Source organism: Dendrobates tinctorius, unplaced genomic scaffold (genome assembly GCF_039654945.1).
Source record: "Dendrobates tinctorius isolate UK_male_01 unplaced genomic scaffold, ASM3965494v1 ptg000015l, whole genome shotgun sequence".
Taxonomy (NCBI): domain Eukaryota; kingdom Metazoa; phylum Chordata; class Amphibia; order Anura; family Dendrobatidae; genus Dendrobates; species Dendrobates tinctorius.
In genome coordinates this window covers 25,187,790-25,210,987 of record NW_027361683.1, presented here as the reverse complement: position 1 = coordinate 25,210,987, position 23,198 = coordinate 25,187,790, and the positions used below count along the sequence as shown (strand labels likewise).

Sequence of the window (23,198 nt, the reverse complement as noted above, 5' to 3'; positions counted from 1 at the left end):
CAAGTTTGGCGCTTGTGATGACCTCTCCAGAATCTTCATGGGCTTCTTTAGAAACCAAGTGATGGTGGACTATAAAGTATGTTTGGGATCATTTTCCTGTTAGAAGGTCCAATGTCCCACAAACTTCTGCTTTCTCTCCGAAAGCATGATGTTTTCTACTAGGAAGTCCTGATACTTGATTAAATACATCTTGGCCTCCACTTGCTGGTGGCTTTTAGCAAGAGGCATCAAAAGTGTTCCACAGGATCTCTGAACCACTGTAGTCAATGTGTTCAATTTAGCATATGCTTCACTCTTCCCCATCCAGACATACAAGTGATTCATAGGTGTGGAAAGTTCCAGTTTTATTTCATCACTCCATAGAACAGAATCCCAAAACTACTGCGGCTTATTTATATGGTTTTGAGCACATTGGAGTCGATTTGTGCTTTAAGGTCATCAGAGGTGTATGCCTTGGAATTCAGGCATGAAGTCCTTCAGTGTTTAGTATGTGCAATACTTTACAAAATTAAAACCTCAGTTCCTGCTTACATCAAATCTTGTGCATACACTCGAGGGTTCTTGGCTACCTGTCTCCTCAGGAATCAACTGGTGACCAACTACTGACAACTTTTTTTCTTTCATGTCCAGGTTATATAGTCAGTGTCCTTTTAACTTTCAAACTATACTTCCAACTGCATATGAAGGAAAATTCAATGCCTTTGCTTATGGTTCATATACTTTTCCTTGTTTTTGTAAAGCAGTGATCTTTTCTTAACCCTTTAACGACCAGGGGTATTTTTAGTTTTGCATTTTCATTTTTCCCTCCCCTTCTTTCCAGAGCCATAACTTTTTTATTTTTCCGTCTATATGGCCACGTGAGGGCTTATTTTTTGCGGGACGAGTTGTACTTTTAAATGACACCATTGGTTTTACCATGTCGTGTACTCGAAAATGGGAAAAAAATTCCAAGTGCGGTGAAATTGCAAAAAAGTGCAATCCCACACTTGTTTTTTGCTTGGCTTTTTTGCTAGGTTCACTAGATGCTAAATCTGACCTTCTATTACGATTCTCCAGGTCATTGCGAGCTCATAGACACCGAACATGTCTATGTCCTCTTTTATCTAAGTGGTGAAAAAAAATTCCAAAGTTTGCTAAAAAAAAAAAAATTTGCGCAATTATCCAAGACCCGTAGCGTCTCCATTTTTCATGATCTGGGGTTGGATGAGGGCTTATTTTTTCCGTGCCGGGCTGATGTTTTTAATGATACCACTTTTGTGCAGATACGTTCTCTTGATCGCCTGTTATTGCATTTTAATGCAATGTCTTGGCGACCAAAAAACATAATTCTGGCGTTTTGAATTTTTTTCTCGCTACACCGTTTAGCGATCGGGTTAATGCTTTTTTTTATTGATAGATCGGGCGATTCTGAATGCAGCGATACCTAATATGTGTATGTGGGATTTTTTTTTACTATTTTATTTTGATTGGGGCGAAAGGGGGGTGATTTGAACTTTTAGGTTTTTTACATTTTTTTTATTTTTAAACATTTCTTTTTTTACTTTTGGCATGCTTAGCATGCGCAACCCGGCTCTGCTACATATGGGCGATGAGCAGATCGCCCATATGTAGCAGATTTACTGCTGTGCTCTCAGCGCCAACCACCGGGTGGCGCTGAAAGCCATATGCCTGCAACAACCATAGAGGTCTCATAGAGACCTCTGGTTGTCCAGGCAACATGATGTCAACCCCCGATCACGTGACGGGGTCGGCGATGAGGTCATTTCCGGCCCGGCGGCCAGAAATGCTATTTCAATGCCCACTGTCAGCTTTGACAGCGGGATTTAACTAGTTAATAGGCGTGGGCGGACGGCGATTCCGCTCGCGCCTATTGCGGGCACATGTCAGCTGTTCATAACAGCTGATATGCCCCGGCTTTGATGCGGGCTCAGCGCCGGAGCCCTGATCAAAGCAGGGGAGATGTCTGATGATGGACTGTGTCCATCATTGGAAATTAAGGGGTTAACCTTGTAGTCAACTCTCTTGACAACCCAAGAGTATTAGTGAACTGGAAGCTATTGCCCATGTGGAATGGGCTACGATGTCTTACAGAATATTGATTGCCCACCAGGGCCGTGGGGTACTTGGTACATGGGAGCTTCTTAAAGGGGCAGTGTCACGGCAGCGGTGAGCTGGTCCATGGCCCTGGGCGTCCAGTAAAACGGGAATATTTACAAGGCATGAAAAATAAAAAGTTTGTAATAAGTGTTCATGATGCCACCTGTGGTTTCTGGTCAGAGGTGACCAGCGCTGCAGTGCAGATCCTCTGGAACTAATGGTGTGATGCAGCAGAGTTGGAATAGCTCTCCACAGGTAGAGCTGTTGTCCCAGGGCAGTAGTGTTAATGCAAAAGATGTTGTATTTGCTGATGATTGATGAGGATAGATATAGCAGTGCTGAGTAGGTGTTGTAGAAAGAATCAAAGGACACAACTGGGTGCAGTTCCAAAGCTTTACTCACAGTTCTGGTGTGCCCAGATGCCCGCTTGGGGCTGCGTCCTTCAGGTGAGGGGCTCAGTCAACTCCCAGGCAGATGGAGCACACCTTTCCAGAACTCCCATTAGTATATGCCTTTCCTGGCCATCTCACTGTGTTGCTTTCTTGCCTATTCCTACACAACACCTCACAGTCAGTGTCCCAGGCCAGCAGCTGCGGACCCTGTCAGATAACGTACTCTCTGCATTTCCTTGATCCCTTTTGGCTGCCTTTCTGGAGAAGATAATTGTGGTTAGTTGCTGAGGTACCTAAAGATGCCCCAGCTGTCGGCTTCCTAGCTGAGTCCATTGTCCACACCACTAGGCTAGGGGCTGATACCTTTCTGCGACCTGATCCCTCCACCCGACGTCCGTCAGCATGGAACGAGCCTCACGGCCAGTATATCCACTGCTCCGTGTCTCTTAGGATCCCTTCCCTCTTCAGGGAGCTTCCTTCTATCTTTCTGTCCATTCCAACAGTTCCTCCAGACCAGGAGCTGCTGTACAATTCTATCACTTTCCCCTTCCCCTATGGTAAGGCCGCCTATGCACGTCCTTCCACCTTTTCCCCTACGGGAAGACTGTGCTAACTTCCTTCTATTCTCCCACTCTAACCCCTAAGACCCACCCACCTCCTAACACCCTTTCCTAGCCAGCAGGGATATAGGAGTACCTACTGCTATAGTATGTGCTTGGTGCAGGTGTTGAGTCAGAGTCAGGTCAGGTGCCTCCACAGTACCTCTGTGGCGACTGAACCCTCAGGGGCGCCACAAATACTGCCAAAAGCTGATGTCTGGCTATAATGTTTTCAGCAAACCAAAAGTGTTGTACTAAGGGCTAAAGACACTTGTTATAAGGAGTTGAATAACTCTGAGACTGGATAAACCACTTGTTATATTAGTTGTATTGACCAATATGACATGCTCTTATTAGATTGGTTACAGAAGCAGAAAGCTTGTAAATTTTGATAAACAACTTAATTTGTAATGGTGATTGAATAATTTTGTTTGCAACTACTGTAAGACCAAAGTTTGTGTGGCCTTTTCCATTCTGTGGAATATTGAATTGCTTGTTTGATATCTTTAATAGCATGCACTGAAGTTAAAACTTTTCATGAATACAAAATTGATGACTTAACATTAGGATAGGCATTCAAAATTTGATCGGAGGGCATTTGACTCTTAGCTCTTAACCAATCAGCTAATCATGGTCCATCACATTATCCCTGAATTGTTTAACAAGCGCAACTCAGTTATTATTGAATTGGCTGTGCCTGATATTACATATCAGTTAAATTTACTTGATTAACATGGGTTCTGGGAGTCAGACCCTCGCTAATCTAATATTAATAGCCAGACTTAAAAAAAAACCTTTAATAAATTGCACTGAGGAAAATTATTAATTCCATCACATTGCCATACAATGGGGAAAATAAGTACTTGATGCACTGCTGATTTTGCAAGTTTTCCCATCTACAAACAATGGAGAGGGCTGTAAATTTTTTTGCAGGTACACTGAAACTGTGAGAGATAGAATCTAAAAATGAAACCCAGAAAATGACATTGTACAATTTTTACATAATGAAGGCTGGTTTCATACTAGCGTTTATTAGCGCTGCGCTTCGTGCTCGTCCATGCGCATGCGTCCTGCACCCCTATCTTTAACATGGGGGCACATGGTCTAGCGCATGCACGCATTCGTATGTGTTTTTGTGCCCATGCGTTTTTTGTAGTGTATGCCTAGGCGCGCTGGACGCAACCTGTTGCATTTTTGGTCCGTCCGACCTGTCTCAAAAAAACGCATGCGCACGCTTGCGCACGGAATGCCCAAAAAAAAATCACATTACAGTCTATGGGAACGCAGGCATGCACATGGACATGCGCACGACTGTGTTTAAAATCGCATGCATTTTAAGTGTTAACATGGCTAGAAACTGGTTAAAACCATTGCGCCTAAAAAAAGCAAACGCATACAAAACGCATGATGCATTTTTTGTATGCGATTCTATTGCGCACGAAATGCAGCGCTAAAAAACGCTAGTGTGAAACTAGCCTAATTAGCATGAAAAACCATCCAGCAGGAATCCTGGCTCTCACACACCTGTCAGTTTTTCTTTAACCACTTAATGACTGCTATATGTCACTGACATCTTTATATCTATCTATGCTATGTGTATATAGCTATTCTATTTATTCTATTCTAACCTGTCACGCTGTGGTTTTACATTGGAGTGTAAAAATCAGAGCGCACTCGCATGGTCCAAATGCTGTGCGATATTTTTAATCGCACCCATTGGCTTACATTGTGAACCTTACAAAAATAAAAATAAGAACTATTCTTGTACTGCTGTCTATTTGATCATTCTACCTTCCAAAAATCAGAATAAGGCTCGACTTTATCCTGCGCTCTCCACTGACGACTTACATCTGGGTTTCTGTGTAAATTCCCCAAAACCGCGATTCAGACAAAAGTCCGGACAGAACTACTCACTTACAAGGCAGATAAAGTCACTTTGGACTGGTCTGTGTTCCGGTGGTGTCCCATTATTTTAGGCATCGTTTTAGCATGTATGTATGGGCGACCACAGATCTGCGCATGCCTCAAAAGATGGATATCACCGGAGCAGACGCCAAACAGAGTACGAAGTGTCTCCATCTGCCTCATTATGGTGGGTGGTTCCACAGGGGGTTTCGTCTGCATTTTTGTGAGATTTACACGGAAACCCCACCATAATTGCTCAGTATAGAAAACAAGAATGTAATCCCAGCCTTATTCTGGAAAAATATTGAAAAACATATTGTACCCCAAAATATTACCAATAAAAACTCTAATTTATCCCGCACAAAACCAGCCCCTCTGGAAAAGTGACATGGCTCCCACAAATAAAATCCAGTGAATTCTGCACTTCCAAATCCAAATACCCCCCTCCTTCTGAGCCCCATTGTGCCTAAACAATAAGAAACGACCACATGTTTGGCATTATTGTATTGGAGAGAAGGCACGGGGGCATATTGCCAGAAGCACAAGCTAGGCAAAATGTATGGGGGCGCTACAGTATATGGGGGCACTCCACTGCACTGCTCTGGGAAACAATGTATGGGCACTAGTCTAGCAGATTTGCAATTCTCCAGAAAAAAGCCATCCGTGGATGTTAGAAAATAGTCATTTCAGCCGTAGATGAATTCATTCAGAGGTGCAGGTACTACAATAGGGTCACTTTTGTTTTTTTCTGTTGTTCTGGTACCTTAGGGGCTCCAAAAATGTTAGCCGCAAACTATTCTAGCAAAATCTGTGCTCCAAAAGCCAAATAGCGCTCCTTCCTTCTCAGCCCTGACTTGTGGCCTAACAGTAATTACTGACAACATATGGGGAAGCACCACGTTCGGGGAAATTGCGCAATAAATTGTGTGGTATAGTTTCACCTATCAACCCTTGTGTTCCTGACAAATTTGCAGTAAATACAAAAATTACATTTTAACCACTAAAATGTCCTGCCATGTGCCCAGTCAGAAGTTTTTGACAACATATGGGGTATAGTCGCGTTAAGGACAAAATGCTCAACAAATTATGGGTCCATTTTCTCCTATTATCCATTGTAAAAATTACAAATTTGGGGTGAAAACAACATTTTCATGAAAAAAATGTAAATGTTCATTATGATGACCTAATGTTATCAAATTCTATGTAGTACCTGTGGATTCAAAATGCTCACTAAACCCCTAGATAAAATCTTTGAAGGATTTAGCTTCCAAAATGGGGTAACTTGTGGGGGATTTTCATTGATTAGGCACATTAGGGGATCTGCAAACGCGACACGAAGTCCGCAGACCATTCCATCAAAGTCTGCGTTCCAAAACGTCACTCCTTCCTTTCCGAGCCCTGCCGTGCGCCCAAACAGTAGTTTTCCTCCACATATGGGATATCGGCATACTCACAAGAAATTGCACAACAGATTTTGGGGTTCATTTTCTCCTGTTACCCTTGTGAAAGTAAAAAATATTGGGGCCAAAATTACATCTTTGTTTGGAAAATGTGATTTTTCATTTTTACAGCTCTATGTTATTAATTCTGTGAAGCATCTGGGGGCTCAAGGTGCTCACCACACATCTAAATGCATTTCTTAAGGGGTCTAGTTTCTAAAATGGGGTCACTTGTGGGAAGTTTCTACAGTTTATGCACATCAAGGGCTCTCCAAACGCGACATGGAGTCTGCTCTCAATTGCAGCCTTTTTTATGTTCAAAAAGTCAAACGGTGCTCCTTCCCTTCCAAGACCTGCCGTGCACCCAAATAGTAGAATTCCCCCACATATGGGGTGTCTGCGTACTCAGGAGAAATTGCACAACAAATTTTGTGGACCATGTTTCTCCTTGTGAAAATAAAAAAAATTGGAGCTAAAAGTACATTTTGGAGGTAATATGTGATTTTCTTTTATTTTCACAGCTCTACGTTATAAACTGTGAAGCACCTGGGGGTTCAAGGTGCTCCCCACACATCTAGATACATTCTTTGAGAAGTCTATTTTCCAAAATGAGGTCATTTGTGGGAGTTTCCCACTTTTTAACGCACATCAGGGGCTCTGCAAACACAACATGGCGTCTGCTAATTATTCCAGCAAATTTTACATTCAGAAAGTTAAATGGCACTTCTTCCCTTCTGAGTTATGCCGTGCGCTCAAACAGTGGATTTTCCCCACAAATTGTGAACACATTTTTGGAGCTAAAGTAAATTTGGAGCAAAAGTACCTTTTTTGTGAAAAAAAGTTAAATGTTCATTTTTTGCTTCTAGATTGCTTTAGTTCCTGCAAAGCACCGTAATGGTTAATAAACTTCTTAAATGAGGTTTTGAGCACCTTGAGGGGTGCAGTTTTTATAATGGTGTCACTTTTGGGTGTTTGCTGTCATATAGGCACCTCAAAGTCACTTCAAATGAGATGTAGTACCTATGAAAATGCTTTTGTAAACTTTGTTGGAAAAATTAGAAATCGCTGATCAACTTTTAACCTAACTTCCTAACAAAAAAATCTTATGTTTCCAAAATTGTGCTGATGTAAAGTAGACTTTTGGGAAATGTTATTTCTTAACTATTTTGTGTGACATAACTCTCTGATTTAAGAGCACTTAAACTGAAAGTTTGAAAATTGCAAAATTTTCTAAATTTTCCCAAATTTCCATTTTTTTCATAAACACAAGTTATATAGAAGAAATTTTACCACTATCATGAAGTACAATATGTCCCGAAAAAACAATCTCAGCATCAGAGGGATAAATTGAAGCACTCCAGAGTTATTACCTTATATAGTGACACTGGTCAGAATTGAAAAATTTGGCTTGATCGTTAAGGTCAAAATTGGCTCGGTCACTAAGGAGTTAAGAACCCCTCCTACTCTACACTCATTAACTGTATTAAGTGCACCTGTTTGAACTCATTATCTGTGTAAAAGACACCTATCTCCACACTCAATCAAGCACACTCCAAACTCTCCACCATGGCCAAGACCAAAGAGCTGCCTAAGTACACCAGCAACAAAATTGTAGACCTACACAAGGCTGGGATGGGCTACAGGACAATAGGCAAGCAGCTAAGTGAGAAGGCAACAACTATTAGTGCAATTAGAAAATGGAAGAAACACAAGATGACTGAATCTTCCTCGGTCTGGGGGCCAAGCAAGATTTCGTCTCATGGGGTAAGGATGATTCTGAGAAAGGTCAGGAATCTACAGACCCAGGAATTCATGGGAGGACCTGATCAATGATCTGAAGAGAGCTGGGACTGCAGTTTGAAACATTACCATTAGTAACACACAACACCGTCATGGATTAAAATCCTGCAGGGCAGGCAAGGTCACACCAGCACGTTCATGCCCTTTTGAAATTCGCCAATGACCATCTGGATGATCCAAAGGAGGCATGGGAGAATGTCATGTGGTTAGATAAGACCAAATTAATCTTTTTGGTATCAACTCCACGTGCCGTGTTTGGAGTTTTAATAAATTTGCAAAAATTTCCACATTTCTGTTTTTTCAGTCAAGATGGGGTGCAGAGTTTACATTAATGAGAAAAACATGAACTTTTTTGAAATTACCAAAGGGCTGCAATGAAACAAAGAGTGACAAATTTAAAGGGGTCTGAATACTTTCTGTACCCACTGCACCAAGGAAAGGAAAAACTTACATAAAGTGTAGTTGCATGAACACATTAAGGGGCATGTACCATGAACAAAGTGCAATTTAATCAATAGATCTTGGAATAACAAAAACTTGCACAATTGGATGTGTTAAAAAAAGTCAGTGTGTTGAGATAATCTTAAAAAATGTGCCCCTGCTGTGTGCTGTGTAATGACCATGTCTGACCATGCAGGAACATGGTCTGATCATAATGCAGCTCCGGGGCAGGGGATGATGCTAAAGAGAGTATACAGACAGGACAGCATGGGATCACAGCTGATTCTTTCTGTGAGGTAAAACATGAGGAGGCAGCAAATATTTTACCTCACTGAAAGAATTTCTGCGGCTTTAGGCTAAAAGTCTACGGTCACTCTGTGTGACTGCAGAATTGTGAATCTTCACATCATGCACACTGTGCACTGTGAGGATTCTCTGGTGCTGGCACTGGGAGCGGTGAGCATGTGGCCGCAAGCATGCGATTTTCATACATGCAGTCACATTCCGACTAGATAGGTGCGGTTTCGCTCAGTGCAAGTGTATTGAGAAATGCTGGACAAGTCTAGTTGGAATGTGGCTGGAAGTGTGCATATCACATGACCGCCCACTCCTGGGGCTGGCACCAGAAAATCCTCACAGCACGAAGCGTATGCGCGATCTGAGGATTCACAAGTCTGCAGTCACATAACAAGACTTCAGACTAGCCTAAGGTCAGACAACCCCTTTAATGTATTAAGATAGCATACTCAATGAAACTTTGGATTTTTCATAGTATCACAATACATTTATATATAAAAATATATTTAACTACAATAGAGGAATGCAGCCTTTTCCAAATGTTGGTAACAGAATTCATGTAGGATTTATCCCATTGCTTGTGCTAATGAATTGTGATTACATATCATTTCATGTACAAATTAAAGCAATGTGAACATTTCAATTTGTTTCCACTTTATTTTTTCCATTTACATGATTAAATTGAATAAATACACAAGTAATTCTCCAGTATGTGGTTCGATATGTAAAAGCTGTGATAGTAGCCTTCAATTTTTTCTGCTTCTGGCTTGTGCTTCACATTACACAATATGTTTTTACAACCATTCTCAGAGTTCAAGCCTTGGGATGAGTAGTTTGCACACATGTAAGAGGTATGTTTTTTGCTTTTTTATGCTGCTTCTTTAGTGGGTGACTTACTGCAGCCATGCTGGATGTACCTCAGCATCTCCTTGCGGTTGTCTAGGATAGTGTCAAAGCTTTCCTGCAGTCTGTTCTGCTGATCCTTCACCCGTTGTTGGAGACTTCTGATCCATCTCAAAAGAGCTAGCCTCCTATACATTGTCAATTGTGCATGATGCTTCTCCTTTTCTTGCTCCTTCAGTTTTTCCTTGTCTTTTAGACTTTGGAAAGCTTCTGTCAGCGTAAGTGTGAGGGACTCGGAATCTGATGAGGATTCATCTTCAGAGTTCTTCATTTCAGGATCTTCCAGTTGAGTGAATGTTAAAGTAGGTGATTTGCTGTCCTCCCACGTACTACCAGGTATGCTGTCAGGACTGTCAATGCTAAGTGAACTGCTGGCGTAACCATTGTCTTCCAATGGAGATCCTGGCCATTCACTGCATTCCTTGGTTGTCTCATTAGCTGGTGCGTCCACACCTAATTGCAATATTTCTGCTCCTTCTGGAGGGCTCCTAACTTCTTCCTCTGATGAAGACAAGCTGATTCCCTCAGACTTCACAGTCTTTATTTTCATCATTGTATTCTTTTTCAGATTGGTTCTATTATCTTCTAACTGAATGTTACCACTGTCTTCATTTAATTTATCTTCCCAGTTACCTTCATCTCCCTTCTCCTGTCTCCAGTTTTCATTTTTATCATATGCCTCCTCCAAAATATTAAAGTTAGTGTCTTGCTTTCGCTCTTTGTCACTAGGAAACGGTAAGTTACCCAGAGGTTTGGTGCCATAAAATGGAGACTGGTGAGGGCTGCTCTCAGACTTCTGTATGGCAAACATCTTGGCACACGTCGTTCTCTTCTTTATCTGTTACATGACCAAGTGCATAAAAATCAGTGTCTCACTATATTTAAAAAACACACACACTATATATATATATATATATATATATAAAAGCAATTATTACATAATTTAGTACAATAATTTACTAACAAATAGCTTACTTTTGGGTGACTTCAACCATCTGAGGTTCACAGTCTACGTAGGAACTGCAATTTCTGGACTAGCCCTTGCAACATCTGCTTCATATGCATATACGCGGCTGCTGAGACCAGGTCAGGAGACCCATAGCCAGTCCGGAAATTATAGTCTGTACATCGATTGTGAAACTCATACATATGAAATTGGCCTTACACATGAACCTTAAAGGAAACTTGTCATTAGGGTCATGCTGCTTGAACTGTGAGCAGCATTAGTCACAGCCTGGCTACATGATCTCATCCAGATATTTCTTTGTAATGCTCCAGCATTTCAGAGAAACATAATTTGAAAAGTCAGTCAACTATAGGAAAATACCAGACTGGCCCAGTGCTCCCAGTGGCTGGCTTCTTGAGGCACCGCTCCAGTTGATTGACAGGTCTCTCATGTATACAAATGGGAGAGGCCTGTCAATCAACTGGGGTGTGGGTCAGAATTCTCCCTATAATCTCCGGCTAGCTTTTCAAACTGCGTTTTCTCTGAAACGATGCAGCATTTTATAGACAAACATTTCTGGCCGCAATTGCAGTGCTAGGCTTGGATTCATGCTGCCTGTAGTTCAGACAGCATGAATCTACTGGTGGGTTACCTTTAATGTCCGCTCTTGCCACAAAAGATATTTTTTCCAACAGCCTAACTACTTACGTGATTTCCCTCAAGCCACAGAAAAAAAGAAATATGAATAATTTTCTGAAACTTTTGGGGCATGATGAATTACATGAAACCACAACATGAAATAAAGTTTTATCATTGTATATCAAGGAATATCAAATCTGTATTTGGTTCCAAGTTAATAAATGATTGATTTTTCTAAATTTTTCCGCCTGACTAAAGTTGAAAGGCTTCCTATGTTTTGTGTTTATTTTGGGCTATCAAATAGTTATTTTGCACAAGATACATTTTATCCTTTTATGTCCATGTCACATGTATGGTAAAATAGTGAAATAGAAGCTCTAATCAAATTAACAAAAGGAACCTTTGTTTCCGCAGGAGACACAAGGGTCTTTGACACCCCCCAAAGTGAAGAGTTCACTAATCCTTAGACAAGAGTATTATTGTTTTCAAAAAATACATTTTTCTTCTTTCTAAAAATCATTCGTATGCTAAAATCCTAAACAAAGAGTCACATTCTGTACACACATGAAAACACAATGTTTCCCAGGAAACACTCTTTAGACTTCGTTGTTTTGGAATTCTAGGTTGCAGCAACTCTCTTTTCTTGCTGTGAGACAGATCTGATGAATATTTGATACAGATTGCAAACCCTAGTATTGCTTTATGCTAAGAGAACACACATTTGCTGAATTCTGCATGGCTCTGATTGAAATACTCATTACTAATAATACTACAGAACTTCATATATTTACATTGAAACTCCTTTGCATCAACGTCAAAGGTTTGTGGCGACATTTTCTGAGCTTGACACGCCAATGTGCTGCTATGTACTATAAATACCCAAAGGTACAATAAGTTTTTGGGAAAACAGAAAAATCAGGTTATCCCATATCAGAGTTTACAGAGCATATTTTGTACAAAACTGAGGCTCGTCTGTTCTTTTAAAGATCCTGCTATTTCCCATTCAAATCAGAAGCTCCTGTTAAAACATGGTTGAATTTAGCTGAAGGTGGCACTGAATGTGACTGTGGTTGAGCAAGCTTAGCAAAATGAAACCTTTCTTTTGGAAGACCACCCATGACATGAATCATATTTGTCTATATCAGATTAATCAATGACTCCATATCATGATTGTAAATCACTCCACTAAAAGAGCATTCTATTACAATTTTGTGTGCCATCTCAGAGAGGTTTCGTATATTGGTCCTCATCACATGGCCAAATTGGCCAGCGACCAAGCCATCAGATATTATAGGACAGGGCTATACATCACACAGAATTAGATTGTGATAGTTTACATAGACTCATTGATTTGTGGGTAAATCTAGAAAATATTTTGAATCCCCCTGCCCTGCCGACTGAGCCAATGAGCGGTGCAGCGCGGGATTTGAATCCCCTGCCCAAGCTGCGAGGCATGGTCCCCTCACCCCCCCCTTTCCTGGTATGCATGGCCCTCTCACCCCCCTATCCTGATATGCATGGTCCCCTCACCCCATAACCTGGCATGCATGCTACCTCTCACTCCCTTATCCTGGTATGTATGGTCCTCTCACCCCTATTAAACTGCACACATACAAAAAAAAAACAAAAAACATTTATACTCACCTTTCTTCCCTATGCTTCAGCGCTGTCCCGTTCTGCCGGAGGTCAGGGGAGAAGCACCGGAGTACGTGTATGCCCATACCGCGCTGTCCAGCACCATATTGCTGAATGCATACTGCAAATGTGTCTTCAGTAAAATGGCGCCGGATAGTGTTATGCACATGCGAGATTCCGACACTGCACTCCTGCCCCGGTCTCCGGTGAGAAGAGAAGCGCCGCGGCAACACTCCTACCGGTCAGGTATGTAAGTAATTTATCCCCCGCCCCGTCGGCTGAGCGGTGCCGCACGGGATTTGAATCCCCCTCCAAACCTAAGCCGGCGGGCGGCTCTGCCAATGAGCGGAGCCGCGCTGCTTTGGGGCGGGAATTTGAATCCCGCGCTGCTCATTAGCTGAGGCCAGGGGTGCGGCTTGGCAGGGGATTCAAATCCCGCGCGGCAACGCTAATTCGCACAGCTGGCGGGTCGGGGGATATGAATCCCAGCCACCAAATCGGAATACCCATAACTTGTGTGCAGTGGAGTAACTACAAAGATATGGGCCCTGGTGCGAACTTTCAATTGGGCCCCCTGTGCCAAAATACACACACATCTCTGCTCCGTACACCTCGTACACAAGCAGCTCCGCTCCGTACACCGTATACACACGCGGCTTCTCTCCATACACCGCGTACACATGCGGCTCCACTTCGGCCACACATGGCTTCGTCACGTCGTACACACACGGCTCCGCTCCGTACACCTCGTTCACACACGGCTCCGCTCCGTACACCTCGTACACACGCGGCTCCGCTCCGTACACACGCGGCTCCGCTCCTTACACCTCGCACACACGTGGCTCCGCTCCTTACACCTCGTACACACGCGGCTCTGCTCCGTACACCTCGTACACACGCAGCTCCGCTCCGTACACCTCGTACACATGCGGCTCCGCTCCGTACACCTCGTACACACGCAGCTCCGCTCTGTACACCTCGTACACACGCGGCTCCACTCCGTACACCTCGTACACAAGCGGCTCGGCTCCGTACACCTCGTACACATGCAACTCCGCTCCGTACACCTCGTACACACACGGCTCCGCTCCTTACACCTTGCACACACGTGGCTCCGCTCCTTACACCTCGTACACACTTAGCTCCGCTCCGTACACCTCGTACACAAGCGGCTCGGCTCCGTACACCTCGTACACATGCGGCTCCGCTCCGTACACCTCATACACACGTGGCTCCGCTCCGTACACCTCGTACACACGTGGCTCCGCTCCGTACACCTCGTACACACGTGGCTCTGCTCCGTACACCTCGTACACACGCATCTCCGCTCCGTACACTTCGTACACATGCGGCTCTGTACCGTACACCTTGTACACACACAGCTCTGCTACATCCACCCTGTAAACCCCTCCTGACCCCACACATAAACTTCTCCTCATCCAACACCATGACAACCACAACAGCAGAGTCCTGCACATACTGAGGCCCCGATCATGTGACCCTTGACCTCATCACAGGTCCTGTGCACACAGAGCAGCCAGCGTCAGGCCAATTGCAACCTGGCAGCCATGGAGCTGCACAGCCAATGAGCTGCTGCAGCTCCGCGATCAGACCCTTAACACTCCGAGCCCCTATGACAGCTGCGATCACGGTAGATAGCCCCTGTTTGGGTGTTCCAATATGGCGGTCAGCTCTGTCACAGCTTCCGGCCACGGTGGATTGTGGGATAGCGACACAATCGCCGGAAGCTGTGACAGAGCCGATTGGAAATTATATAGTAGATATAGGTATACACTGCTCAAAAAATAAAGGGAACACTTTAACAACAGAATATAACTCCAAGTAAATCAAACTTCTGTGAAATCAAACTGTCCACTTAGGAAGCAACACTGATTGTCAATCAATTTCACATGCTGTTGTGCAAATGGAATAGACAACAGATGGAAACTATTGGCAATTATCAAGACACCCTCAATAAAGTAGTGGTTCTGCAGGTGGGGACCACAGACCACAACTCAGTACCAATGCTTTCTGGCTGATGTTTTGGTCACTTTTGAATGTTGGTTGTGTTATCACAATTGTGGTAGCATGAGACGGACTCTACAACCCACACAAAAGGTTCAGGTAGTGCAGCTCATCCAGGATGGCACATCAATGCGAGCTGTGGCAAGAAGATTTTCTGTGTCTGTCAGTGTAGTGTAAAGAGGCTGGAGGCGCTACCAGGAGACAGGCCAGTACACCAGGAGATGTGGAGGGGGCCGTAGGAGGGCAACAACCCAGCAGCAGGACGGCTACCTCAGCCTTTGTGCAAGGAGAAACAGGAGGAGTACTGCCAGAGCCCTGCAAAATGACCTCCAGCAGGCCATAAATGTGCATGTGTCTGCACTAATGGTTAGAAACCGACTCCATGAGGATGGTCTGAGTGCCCGACGTCCACAGATGGGGGTTGTGCTCACAGCCCAACACCGTGCGGCCCTCCAAAGAAATGCCACCCCACACCATTACTGACCCACTGCCAAACCGGTTATGCTGAAAGATGTTGCAGGCAGCAGATCGCTCTCCATGGCATCTTCAGACTCTGTCACGTCTGTCACATGTGCTCAGTGTGAACCTGCTTTCATCTGTGAAGAGCACAGGGCACCAGTGGCGAATTTGCCAATCATGGGGTTCTGTGGCAAATGCCAAGCGTCCTGCACGGTGTTAGGCTGTGAGCACAACCCCCTTCTGTAGACGTCGGGCACTCAGACCATCCTCATGGAGTTGGTTTCTAACCGTTTGTGCAGACACATGCACATTTGTGGCCTGCTGAAGGTCATTTTGCAGGACTCTGGCAGTGCTTTATTTTTTTGAGCAGTGTATATATTAATACATACAGGGGGTGCAAATGTAAGTAACCAGTGTCTCTTATTTTATTGTTTTACTATTATAAGTGGATAGGTAGACAATGGTGATTAGAATGGCCATAATGGTTATCAGACCTTACCCAGAGGGACTTTTTCTTTTGGACAGTTAAGAAAGATTAAGTATATTCAAGAAAACCCTGCACAGTTGATTGATAACTTGGCAATAATTCAACTATTAATGGTACTGTATACCTAGCTATGCACCCCCGTGTGTGTGTGTATATATATATATATATATATATAGTATAAATATACACACATAGATATGCGTGTGTATGCGTAGATTGGTAGCAGCACTAAAATGGAAATCCGTGAAAAAAGTGGATTTTATTCACACAGATACATGTGACGTTTCAGCTTCTCCTTCAAAACCTTTCTCATGCTTGAGAAAGGCTTCATATGAAAAGCTGAAACATCGCATGTATTTGTGTCCACGTCTTTATATGATTTCCATTGGAGTGCTACTTACAATCTATATGTATATCTACAGTGCTCAGCATAAATGAGTACACCCCAAGAGATTTGTCAAAAAATCTTTAGTTTCCTTTTAGAATCAACATTGTCAATGGGATACCATATTATAAAATGTTCCCACAAATATAAGACTTCGATTGCCAACAGTATTTTTTATTTTGTACACCCAAAAAAGTATTTTTACTAATTCATTCAAGACCATGTTGCAAAAATTAATTCACCCCTATGAATGTCTCAGGATGAAAGCTAAAGTTTAGACTACACAATTCTAATTAATAATAATTCAACCACTGGTAAGTCTAAATGTTCATTAAACCGGTGTCCAGCAGACAGTTGACTATAAAAGGGCATTACATAAAGTGAACCTGTCACGTGAAAAAAATGCTATTAACCTGCAGATATGGGGTTAATCTGCAGGTTAATAGAATTCTGAACCTGCCTGGTGATCGCACTTAGACCCCACTGCTGAGTGGAAATGAACTTTATTCCCACGGTAGTGTTCGGGTTTCAGTTATGGAGGTGGCGCTGGTGCAGATTCAGTCACTGCTCTGTGTATAGAGAGCGGTGGCTGTAACCGAGCCACCAGACCTGACTGACAGCCAGCTCAAATGCTGATCTGCTGTCAGTCAGTACAGAGGGGCGCAGTTGCCGCCGCCACTCTTTATACACAGAGCGGTGACTAAACTTGCACCACCCCCGTGACTGAAACCCAAACGCTACCGAGAGGCATAAAGTTAATTTCCTCCCGACAGCAGGGCTGAAAATGCCAGCGTTGGACAGGTTGAGAACGATATTAACCTGCAGATTAACCCCAAATCTACAGGTTAATAGCATTTTTCACATGTCAGGTTCCCTTTATCCAAGAAAACCCTTTCCCATTTCATGCTGTCATCAATGGCACCACATGGAAAAGAAATGTCACAAGACCTAAGATAGGAAATAATTTATTTACATAAGAAACTTGAAGGCTACAAGAAAATCATTAAAATTTTAGTTATCAGTCAGAATACTGTAACAAAAGTGATACAAAAATGTGACATAGATGCAACTGCAATAATCTCACAGATACATCCAGGCCGTCCACGGAAGGTAACACCTAAACAAGAGCATCTCTGATGAGAAGGGTTACTTTTTTCCTTTTTTCCACCACACCTAAATAAGAATTTAGCACAGTACTGTATGTATGTACATACAACCCATACATACAGTACTGTGAAAAAGTTTAGGTAGGTGTTGAAATAATGTTGCAAATCAAGAATACTTTCACAAATAGAAGTACTAAGAGTTAATTGCTATCAATTCATAAAATGCAAAGTAAATGAACAAAAGAGAAATCTAAATTAAATCAATATTTGTTGTGATCCATATTTGCCTTCAAAACAGAATCAATTGTTCTGGATACACTTACACAGTTTTTGAAGGAACTCAAAAGTGAGGTTGTTACAAACATCTTAGAGAACTAATTACAGATCTTTTGTGAAAGTAAGCTTGTGCAAATCAGGGCTCTGTTGGGGCTATATCATCACTTCCAGAACTCCTTATTCTTTTTAAAGCTGAAGATACTTATTGATGACTTGGCTACATGTCTGGGGCCGTTGACCAGCTGCAGAATAAATTTAGAGCGAATCAGATGTCTCTCTAATGGTACTGCATGATGGATAAACATATGACTGTATTTCTCAGGTTTGTGAACACTAAGAAATGGGAAATGAGGATTGCAGACACAGTGATCGGCCAAGGAACCTTCGCGGAAAAGACGAAAAACACATCATGCTTACTTCCCTTCAAAATCAGATGTCCATGTCTAGCAGTGCCATCAGCTACAAACTGGCAGTTTCCACTGTGGACCAGCTGTACCCATTTACTGTTCAGAGACGTCTGACCAGCAGTGGTCTTTTGGATCATATCTTACATAAAAGCAAGCCCAAGCAACTCAACTATGCAGAAACATATAAGAAGTGAGGACCAGAAAACTGGCAAGATGTGCGCTAGACTGTGGATTCAAAACTTGAAATATTTGGGTGTTGGCAGTTTGTGCTCCAAAGGACTGGGCACTGGAAAATATTGAGTGCCTACAGGTTTGGGTTTTGCAAGTTTAGGGTTGCATTTCACCAAATTGATATGGGAATTTGGTCCTTATTAATGGTGTTCTCCATGCTGAGGATTACAGGCAAATACTTATCAATCAGGAAAACCATCAGGTAGGCATTTACATACCTCAAAATTTATTTTGTAGCAGAATAACAACCCCAAACATACAGACAAAGTCATTAAGAACTATCGTCAGCATAAAAAAGAACAAGAAGTCCTGGAAGTGATGATAAGGCCTCCACAAATCCTTGATCTCAACATCATCTGTGTCTGGGATTACTTGAAGAGACAGAAAGATTTGTGCAAAGCTATATGCACAGATCTGTGTTTAGGTCTCCAAGATGTTTGGGACAACCTCCCTTCTGAGTTACTTCAAAAAACTATGTGCAAGTATACCAAGAAGAACTGAGGCTGTTTTGAAGGCTTAATATTGATTTAAATTTCTGTTGTGTTCATTCACTTAGGTTATTTTGATCAATTAATACAATGCACGGACTTCTATTTTTGAAAGCACTCTTCCTTTGCCTCTTTTTTTTCTACCACTGCATATCTGATCCTGACTTTGGGTTACACTGTGCTTGGTCTATGACATCTGTACAGCCCTTGGTGGTGGAGGGAGGTGCTGGCTGCTGGCACTGCTTCCTTCCTGCACTGATGGCGTGGTGCTGAAAGGACAGCGCCAGCTGCAGTATCCCACTGTATCGCAGCCATCTCGTGTGCACAGGGATAAGAGAAGACATTTCTCACTGCCACAGGAATCCAGAATAGTGTTCCCTTCCAAGTGACAGGGTGATGTCATTGCATATATGAAGTAGTGTAACAAAATGCTTCTAAATAGGAAAGACACCGGATTACAGCTGTTATATAAGTGATCCACTGCCCATCCCCCACCTTGGTGCAATGTATTCAGTGTGCCCGGCCAGTACCCTAATCTCATGGTGTGCCCATCAGCAGCAGACTACTCACAGTGTGCGGCTGTGCTCCCCAGCTCTGGATCTGGCTGCTCCTCCTGCTGCTGCAGAGAATGTGAGAGCTTTCCTGGGCAGGAACACGTCAGTGGTTACACACTTCCTATGAGCACTGAGCCCAGGACACAGCATCCACTGCAGCCTCCAATGCTTTCCCTCTGCAAGCAATAGGCGTCATTTCCTAATAAACTCCCATTACTGCTGTCTGCAGAAGAGATCTGCTACTATATCTCTATACATACAGAGGAATGGGGAACACCCAAATGTGCACATGTGCTCACTGGGAAAGACTAGTCATAGATATAGACTGGACTCTGTACAAGCAGACCAGTGCTCAGCAATACTTCTCAGCACAGCAAGGGTCAAATGTGGCATTTTGGAAATAAGCTCATTCATTTTAAACACTGTAGAAGGATCAGAGATAGGTGGTATAAATATTAGGTGTGAAATGGTGTCATGCAGTAGTGATAGGGACAGTCTGTCTAACAACCATAATCCATGTATATCATGATGGTGGCTTTCTGAAAGACCAAAGTGGGTCGCATGGGCTCAATACAAATTCTGTGACATGACTTCCCCAACTTTATATCATTTCTAATATTATGGGGCAGAGGATCCTTTTAGGTTCCAAGGGACCTACGAGCAGCCATAATCTGTTACAGTGTATTTACTAAAATGGGTATTGACATCTCAAATATATTTGGCATCATAAATGTATGTTTGATGCTCATCCCACCAAAAACACCTGCATCTATCCTGAGATTGGTGTCTTATTGTGAGCTGCTTTTAGAGGAAAAGTAGTCAGAATTCCCATACAAATGACTGGAATATCTGAACACCTCTTCATTTACAGCGGCACGTCAGGGCCCTAGTTTTGAGATAGATTACATCTAATAGACATTTATTTCATATGCTGTTGAAATTATCGAAATATATGAGAATACTGTTACGTGTTACAGAACCACTCAGCACCCAGAATATGTTGTGCAGTTATATGTATGTATAATAAGTTATATGTGAGATGCATGTCCCTAATGCATCAGCCCACAGGCTGCGCCCCTGGGCAGAGGGGACACGATATTCTTTTGTCCGCCCTCCCCCCACCTTTGTAATTCCCACAGTAAACATCGGCAGGCTCCGGCCACCTGCGGCTTTTGTAATGCATGTCTGGCCTGCCGCTTTTCTATTGGCCTGCCCTCTGTATCTGTGTGATATATTCTGTGTCCTGTGAGTAAAGTGTTGTCAGACTGGAAATACGTGGAGAAGCAGTGATCTTTTATATGCGCCCATGTAACCAAGGAATTCCAGCCAGCGTCATTCATTCAGACTCCAGCCAACGCTGAGAGGACCTCCGAAAACACGGGGTGGTACTGAAAGAGGTACCCCAGCTTGGGTAGACCCCGTTACAAATACCTTTTTAAATTAACATGTAATAGCAACAGGTTGAGAGCATTTAGCATAATGCTCATTGCCTCTTTAAGAACAGGTAAGCGCGGGAACGCATGTACTAGGCGCACCGCCAGACTGTGGCGCACACGCACAGAAATCAGGAAGTAGCTGGAGAGACACCCCAGGAGACAACGCCACTAGGCTGGAGCGGTGAGTAAGCCTGCATCCCAGCATGGAGGAGGAAGGGGACACCGGTAGCAGAGTTACAGTACCCCCCTTGCACCCCCTCTTCTTCAAGTCTGCGGGGACTCTCTGCAGAGAAGTTGCAGGCCGACACCTCTTCATGAACTTCCATGACTTCTCTTCAGGATCACTACTTCTGTCCACTAGAAGAAAAGTGACACCTCTGACCATCTTCACTACTAGGATGCTTCTCTCCATCCAGCTATCCTCAGCATAAGACAAAGGGCATAGTACCAGGAACTGGGCACTGGAAAATTTTTGTCCGTATATCAAGAACAGCAACCACCCAGAAGATTCAAGGACCGACTGGAGTTCCACTGCCTGGTTGGTGAGTTGCAGAGACTTGGAAGATGCCACTGCCTAGTCATTCTCTTCACCAGACCTACTAGAGACTGAAAATACCTTCTCTGGGTCCATCTTCTGCCTGGACTCCAAGACAGCACATCCACGAGGCGGGGAGCTTCCTGGGGTCAGATGATTGGTACAATCATCGGTACTGTGTGGGGACATCGCATCTGCTTTCCTTTCTTCGGAGACACCAGCACACAGTGACTAGCAGACCTGGTGGAGAAGATGGCTACTTTTCTGGCATACCTGGATGTATGGGGACCATACACCTGTTGTGACTCGGCTGTCCTCAATGAAGCACCACGTGGGGTCTCCAGACTAGAATGGGCACTTGAGTTCTCAGCTCTGGGCGACTGATGGAAAATACCAGAGAGCATATGGAAGGCGATCTTCTCCGTATACAATGCTCTGATCTAGAGCTTAAGCTGTTCAGACATGACTTGACTGCTTTTGAGTAGGGCTTGTCCTTCACCTGACATCACCTTCAATGGATTCTGGAGCTGGATGGGAATCTGACACCAACTCTTCATGGCTGGCAGCACGAATTCTCCCACCAAACCAAAGCCTACACTTGCCATAGATACAATCACAGTCGTCTGTGGAGAGGGAATACTCTCACCAAGGGCAGGCACCTACTGTATGTGGCGCCCCTAAGGCTCAGTTGCCACAGAGGTACTGCACCTTCTCCTAAGGTGTAGTGCCCCACCAACTAGGTAAGTTTGGAACTCCTTTCCACACTCCAACACCTGCATCCCACACACAGGATAGTTCAGTAGGTCCACCTAGCAGCTCCAGGCTGGGGGTAGCAGAGCACCCTTCGTGGAACCCTGCTTCGTAACACGAGATGTGCTGGGAGGCGGGTGGAGTTAATATAAAAGAGAGGGAAGGTTTAGAATTGGGGGTCAGTCTGACAGAAGGTCAGAGGAGTAGGAAGTCACTCAGACTGGAGTGAGGATCCCTGGAAGAGGGATGGAGGAAGGAGTGCTGCAGCTGCCTCAGTGACCTGAGCCAGCTGGCACGGGAAAGAGAACAGAAAGAGAAAGACGTAGACCTGCAACCTAAGCTTCCATAAGAAAGAGAAGGAACAGCTCGGAACGAAGGAGTAAGAGAACAGAGAGGAGTTGTGGGTTGGAAGAGGAACCCTGCCTATACGTTCTCAGCACAAGGCCGGTGCCCGGTCCCCGAGGTTGTATGGACACTTATGGTTCCGCAGCAGACACCGGTGGAGTAGTTGGCTGTAAATGCACTACTCCCATCCAAGACTTGGGACACAACAGCAACTGATTTGCGAGCCAGGACTCTGAGAGGAGTCCCCGATAGAGGCTACAGCTGTCTGTCATACAAGTAAGGTTCTAGGAACATCTGACAGGAGGAATTCCAGAGAACTACGGTACTAGAGCTCTTCACATTAAAAGGCGCAATAGAGGAGTCGTTCAGGAAAGGCACATGTTGGTGGAGTTTTGGAGAGGAGAACCCTGACTTGCCCGGGAGGTGGATTGAGTCTCTACCCCGGAGGACACGGCACGGAGGCAGGCATCAGTGGGTACTACGAACTGTGAGTAAAGCTTTGAAACTGCAAGCCCTGGTGTCCTCCATTCATTCGCCGCTAACACCTTCAGCACCGCTACATCTGGGTACCAGCATCTTTACCATTCTGTGCCTCTCCTCATCCATTGCACCCACACTGCC

At 43.8% G+C, this 23,198-nt stretch overlaps 1 protein-coding gene across 1 annotated transcript; it reads right to left on the bottom strand.

The window, feature by feature from the left end:
- Positions 1-9,603: 9,603 nt before the first annotated feature.
- CUNH1orf216 (chromosome unknown C1orf216 homolog) lies at positions 9,604-19,692 on the bottom strand. The gene is made up of 2 exons (XM_073562961.1): positions 19,528-19,692; positions 9,604-10,711 (listed from the first exon to the last, which is right to left on the bottom strand). The coding sequence occupies exon 2, from the start codon at positions 10,682-10,684 to the stop codon at positions 9,839-9,841; it is 846 nt and encodes a 281-aa protein (XP_073419062.1). The 5' UTR covers positions 10,685-10,711; positions 19,528-19,692; the 3' UTR covers positions 9,604-9,838.
- Between the last annotated feature and the right edge of the window lie 3,506 nt (positions 19,693-23,198).